The sequence below is a fragment of the Bipolaris zeicola genome (genome assembly GCF_000523435.1).
Source record: "Bipolaris zeicola 26-R-13 unplaced genomic scaffold scaffold_122, whole genome shotgun sequence".
In the NCBI taxonomy this organism is placed as follows: domain Eukaryota; kingdom Fungi; phylum Ascomycota; class Dothideomycetes; order Pleosporales; family Pleosporaceae; genus Bipolaris; species Bipolaris zeicola.
In genome coordinates this window covers 5,800-11,315 of record NW_006912171.1, presented here as the reverse complement: position 1 = coordinate 11,315, position 5,516 = coordinate 5,800, and the positions used below count along the sequence as shown (strand labels likewise).

Sequence of the window (5,516 nt, the reverse complement as noted above, 5' to 3'; positions counted from 1 at the left end):
GATGGTGAGGGGGGGTATCTAAATAAAGCTATATAAAGGGTTGCATGCCGAGCGTGTATGCGTGGGTGTATGCGGGGTATCTAGAGAAAAAATGCGAAGCGAAATCTAAGCCACACGAGGGTTCAAAATCAAACAAACTCTCGCAAGTCCCGTCTCGCAGGGGTTGGTGGGTGGTTGGGTGGGGGTATCCATAACAAAAGTGTTTTTCCAACAAAACACTGCCAAAAAAACAAAACATCAAAGACGCCGGATGTAAATGCCCGAATTCCTTCGCTATGCTTCCCAAAGGGTTCCCGAGGTCCCGTCCTCGATAAAGGAATAAACTCCAGCCGGCGTTGCCGCATAAGATGCAAAACATGCGGTGGCGAGCTGGAATCTTCCTGTTCCATCTCTTTCCGTCGTGATTCGACGAGGCCCGACTGCGGTCGCAACCGGCGGAGCGCCAGTCGAGCCATGCATGCACAGTGTGCACTGTGCTATTGGCGCAGCATGGGCTGCGCCTGGATGTGAGCACTGCCACAACCCTGACAAGGTGGCAAGGGTTGCGGCGGTGTGAGGGATGGAGGCACCGCCTGTCGCGCGTCAGGCGGTACGTCTTAGTAGTAGTAATAGTAAGTAGTAGCAGCGGCCGAGGGTGACGAGGCTGCACGTGATGGAAGCTCATGTGACCTGAGCGGCGCAAGTGGTAGCGCGATGTGCACGCGCGCGCGTGCGCGTGCAAGTGTGACGTCGATGGTTGTCAAGAGGCCGACTGATAAACATGCATCAAAACTGCGGCGTAACTGGGCGCAGTCATGATGACTTGAGAGAATAAGAATGATGATGGCTTAGCAAGTCGTGGTGATGAGTGCTCATTCAACCTGCTCGGGTGACTCTGCAATAGGAGTCATTGGCTTGGAGGTGCGGCGCTGCTTGCGGCCACTGCTGCTGCGGCGGCGCTCGCTCTTGGGCTTCTTCTGCGCGTACAGTGGAGGCAGAATGGGAAAGGCCTGGGCCATGGGGGGAACACGGGGCGGTGCTGGTGCCTCCTCGAGGAGTGGGCAGGCGAACTCGTCGTCAAAGTCCTCGCCAAACAGGTCGGCATCGCTAATGTAAGACGATGGCGGACTGCGGTGGTCAAGCGAGGGACCGGTTGGCCATGATGGGTAGGCACAGGAAGAGCCGCGGGTGGAGAAGGACTCGGTTGAGTAGGTGCTGTAGAGGGAGCTGGTAGGCGACGACATGTTGTTTCTTGGCGAGATGCTGATGGGGATGGACTTTGAAGGCGACGAGGCTGGTGATGGATCGAAATGCATTGTAGCTTGTGGATGGTGAGATGTGTAGAGGGGTGGGTCCTGTGTATATAGAGACTTGCGGGCACTTTCGGCGCTAGGTGGTTACTGTGGTTTTCGTGATTTTTTCGTCAAGCAACGTGTGCCGGCAACTGGACCGAGGGCGCGGAAGCTTGGAAGCGGGCTGATGTATGACGCCGATGTGGATAGACAAAACAAGGTTGCCGGTACTAACAGGGTAGCGTCGGGCCTCGTATCGGAGAGCGAGATGGGAAGGGTACGATGTGGCGAGCTGGGGCCCAAGGCAGTAGTTGGTGGAGGATGCAGAGCAGAGCGGGTGCAGGTGGGACGGTGTGGGCTATTATATGTCGCAGGTTCTACACATACACAGACATGTGCATCTACCATGTACACACACACGGAGGGGTCAGGCGTTCGAGTCAGGCAAAGCAATTTGCAGCGTCGCGGGCGAAGATCAGAGGGCGGTCTGGCCATGGGGAAGACGGAAGGCTTGTTCCATATATCTGGCCGTGTGAGAGTTTGTTCCCTTATTGCGCCTTCGCTCCGGACCGCGCTGAAAACGCCTGGGCTGGCCTTGGGCGCAGTGGGCAGTGTGTGATTTGCGTTTGGGGGCACGAGTCGGTGAGCGACCGCTCTTTGCAAGGCGAGGCCTGTCATTGGCGGAACCGCGGCCGCGCAGACCGCTCAGACCGCCCCTTTGCAAACACTGCCCAATTCCGGCTACTGCTACCGTCCGCCCCGTTCTCTCCCGGCTGCCTACCACTACTCCGTACCCTACACTCCAACACACAGACACACACACACTCGCATACATGCACATGCAAACCCGCCCGCCCGCCAGCCGAGGGTGCCACCCCTCTACGCCCTGTGACGCCAGAAGAAAAAAATTTAAGAGAAAAAAAAGAAGACCAGGGGGAAACCTCCCTAATTCACCGCGCCAGTGCGGACACATGGGCATGGGGGCGAGGGGGGTGGCGGTGGGGGGTGGTATGGCCCCGCGAGTATGTGAGTGTGTGTGTATGAGTGCATGTGTGTGGGTGTGTATGACAGTGACAGCGGAAACAGCGCCCACGACTCATCTGCACGCCACGCCCGGCTCCTCGCGAGGGCATATGCGGATAAGATTAGTGGTTTTTGCCGCATACAGTAAGGGGTCAGACAGAGGATCATCTCGGGGATCATGGCAGAAGCAGAAGGGAGACCCTTTTTGCCCTATGCCCTCGTATACTACTGACTCTCCCCCACGCCTACGCCGCTGTCTTCACCCGCCGGCTTGTGTGGCATGGGCAAAAAAGGAAGCACAAGCGCACGCCCCCGGCTGTCTGTCCGCTTCTCCGCCCTGTGAGTGCGAGTGCCCTGCTGCTACTTACTGCTGCCCAAGAGAGCGAGGGCACAGAAGCCAATGAATTCTAATCCGTCCTATGCATATGCCACCTCGTCCCGCTCGCCTGGTGACTCAGATGGCTGCTGGCTTCGGGAGGTGACTCGGCTGGTTGTGCCAGCTGCTAGTGTATCGTAGCCACCCACGCAGACACATGTCGAAACACTCGGCCTCGATAAAGCTTCTCCATGTCTCACGGGCCAGGGCTGACGCTTGCGACCCTGCGACCCTGCGACTTGCACTTGCAACCTGCGACCTCTCGCCTCCCTAGGTGTCGCAATCACATGCAGTTGCATGGCCGATCAAAGGGTCCAGTGGATAGATAGCAGTCGCTCGTCATCTCTAGCCTGCGGGGCCTGTCACGAGCACGCAGCGAACCAAACAATACCTACACCCCCGGGCTCAAGTGCACTCTACCGCTACTAGCAGATACTATAGGTGTAGAGTCGGCAGGTCGTTTTTTTGCCAGACTAGAGTACGTACACTATGTCCATATATGTACCTTGCCACCGAGTCGCCGTGGAACAATACTTGCCGGCCCGACATGTGTCTCTGGCAGTATGCACGCCATAAGCACTCCCTGGGGGGGGGGGTCCAGCCGAGATGCCCTTGCACTGGAATAAGCCCGGCCCAGCGAAACTCTCCGTGGCCACCATGCTCTGATGCGGATGCGGAATCTGGGCTGGGACACCAAAAACTCCGAGGACAGTATATTGTGGTCTGTAGTAGCGGTGGTGGTGGTACTATGCACGTAGTACTACTAGTATGTAGTGTATGTCGACGGCTGACCCACAGCCCACGGGGCCCCCCTTTTCGCCTGGCGTCACCCACAGCACTTGCCCAAAACATTTTGTTTCAATCAGCAGCTAGCAGACAACAACAACCTTCAGCCATCAGCCCTGCGATGCTATATTCAGCCTGTAGTGCAGACGCAATGCCAAAAGGCCCGTCCTTCATCTCGACGGTTGTCCCGAACACGGCCTGCCTGTTACTATAGCCGTTTTGCCTGCATCCGGCGCGCGTGGCATTTGGGGTCGTCCTGTGGTGCGTGCGCGCCCGTGCGGATCTGGGGATGGTTCTTCCACTTGCACTTGCACCTGCCCTTCCATTCAGAGCTGTTCCGCTCCGCTTCCATTCTTCCATGGAACCGCCGCTAGAACGCCGGTCGTGCGCCTCGCCTCGAGCGCCCACAAATACTTGCATGCACACACACACCAAATTGCCATGAGAGCACTCGCGCCATCTCGATGCTTTGGGACCTAATAGCTGGTTCGCCGGCTCCAAGTTTTTCTAGAGCCACCACTACCGTACATTGGCCTTCTGCCACGTTGCCTGCCACACCTGGCGCATCTGGTGCGCGTAGTGCGGCGTCTATGTTTGGAAGGTGCGGCCAAAAGGGCAAACCAAACCTTGTGCCTCGTCTCCTCATCTGTCTTTCCGTGGGACCATCGCTCCGTTTCAACTTTCGGGTTTCGGGAGCCGCATGCAGACACTGACGCGACAACCCAAGCAGAAGCAAATGCAGGGTCTGCGCCCTTCTTCTTCCCATTCCCCAGCCAACTCCAGCTCCAGCGTCGTGAGCCAACAAAGTAACTTTGCCGCGGCCCGTCGTCTCTCCCGCGGCATGTCGTCGTCTCTCCCGCGGCATGTCGTCGTCTCTCCCTCTCCCTCTCCCCTCCCCCTCTCACACATACAATGACGCTGCCTACCGTTCTCAGTCGCAATTGCACCGACATGGCCCCGTGCTGCAGAACATGCAGTCCGTGTCTGAAGTTTCTGCCTACTCCCCACTTGGCGGCCGACAAAGACGTGCACTCGAGTGGACCCGAGTGCATCATCGTGCTGCTGCCCTAGAAGCTTTTCATCGAAGGCGGACAAGTGGGCCGACAAAAGTCCCTGCCTTTGCGCTGGCTGGGAAAAACTCGGCCTCCGATGTGGGCACACGTGCAAGGCCTGCCTGTCCCTCTTCCGACAAGTTTTCGTTGGGCACGCTGCGACTCATGTGGCTGCGCACTGATTGGTCCACAGCCACTGGCGAAAACCGGCCGGGTGCTGTGGCTGTGGAGCTGTGGTTGCACGCTGCTGTTCGTCTTGATGCACTCGAATACTACTAGGTCGACTGCGTCGTATCCATGCCGCTCCGGTGGAGACTCAGCTTGAATCAACAATACTCGGGCACCATATTTCATTTCAAAATTTTCTTTCGCAAAAACAGGCAGGAAAAAAAAATCCCCCGTGTGCGCCAGAAGAAAGCACATCATCCGGCCCTTTAGCGAAACCAACCTCTCTGTACATGGTAACCCCACGCGGCGCTCATCTACTTTCCTATCTGGGAAGTAGAACCGCCCACGGCATTGACAGGCAGCCGCTGCTGCCCTGCGTTTGTATGGCGGCATAACAAACGGGCGGAGCGGAGTCTAGGCTGTATACACTACACTTGCACTCTACCTACTGCTACACTCTGCCTACTATCCGCCCTTGACATTCACCCGGTGGTTGCTGCACACGGAGAATTATCACTGTGAGCGAGCATGTGCACGACGCGCGTAGTCTGGACAGATACTTACAACTAATAAATGCCACGGCAAAACAGTTGCTACCAACAAATACCGACCCGTGCGGGTGGTCACTTTCTCCGCACTCGGCTTTGAGACTGGCATTTTTTGGCTTGTCGTCTTTGCCGCGGTTGGCAGCTCACTCGCACCCGGAATCTTACCTAGCTGGATGGCGGGGTATTTGTTGCCTCTCAAACCATCAATAAGACGGCAATTGACAGTCAGCAACCCCCACCCCCCCACACGCATCCCTCACCACGAACCAGCGTAAGTGTGTATCAGCAGAAC

At 57.1% G+C, this 5,516-nt stretch overlaps 3 protein-coding genes across 3 annotated transcripts; 2 read left to right on the top strand and 1 right to left on the bottom strand.

The window, feature by feature from the left end:
* Positions 1-851: 851 nt before the first annotated feature.
* On the bottom strand, positions 852-1,223 carry COCCADRAFT_101037 (uncharacterized protein; the record flags this gene model as incomplete). Its single annotated transcript, XM_007715964.1, has 1 exon — positions 852-1,223. One exon carries the CDS (start codon positions 1,221-1,223, stop codon positions 852-854), a length of 372 nt encoding a protein of 123 aa, XP_007714154.1.
* Positions 1,224-1,553: 330 nt separating this feature from the next.
* COCCADRAFT_27748 (uncharacterized protein) lies at positions 1,554-2,811 on the top strand (the record flags this gene model as incomplete). Its single annotated transcript, XM_007715958.1, has 3 exons — positions 1,554-2,297; positions 2,421-2,633; positions 2,674-2,811. 3 exons carry the CDS (start codon positions 1,554-1,556, stop codon positions 2,809-2,811), a joined length of 1,095 nt encoding a protein of 364 aa, XP_007714148.1.
* A 406-nt stretch (positions 2,812-3,217) lies between these two features.
* Positions 3,218-4,787, top strand: COCCADRAFT_27747 (uncharacterized protein; the record flags this gene model as incomplete). Its single annotated transcript, XM_007715957.1, has 3 exons — positions 3,218-3,436; positions 3,598-3,717; positions 4,392-4,787. 3 exons carry the CDS (start codon positions 3,218-3,220, stop codon positions 4,785-4,787), a joined length of 735 nt encoding a protein of 244 aa, XP_007714147.1.
* Between the last annotated feature and the right edge of the window lie 729 nt (positions 4,788-5,516).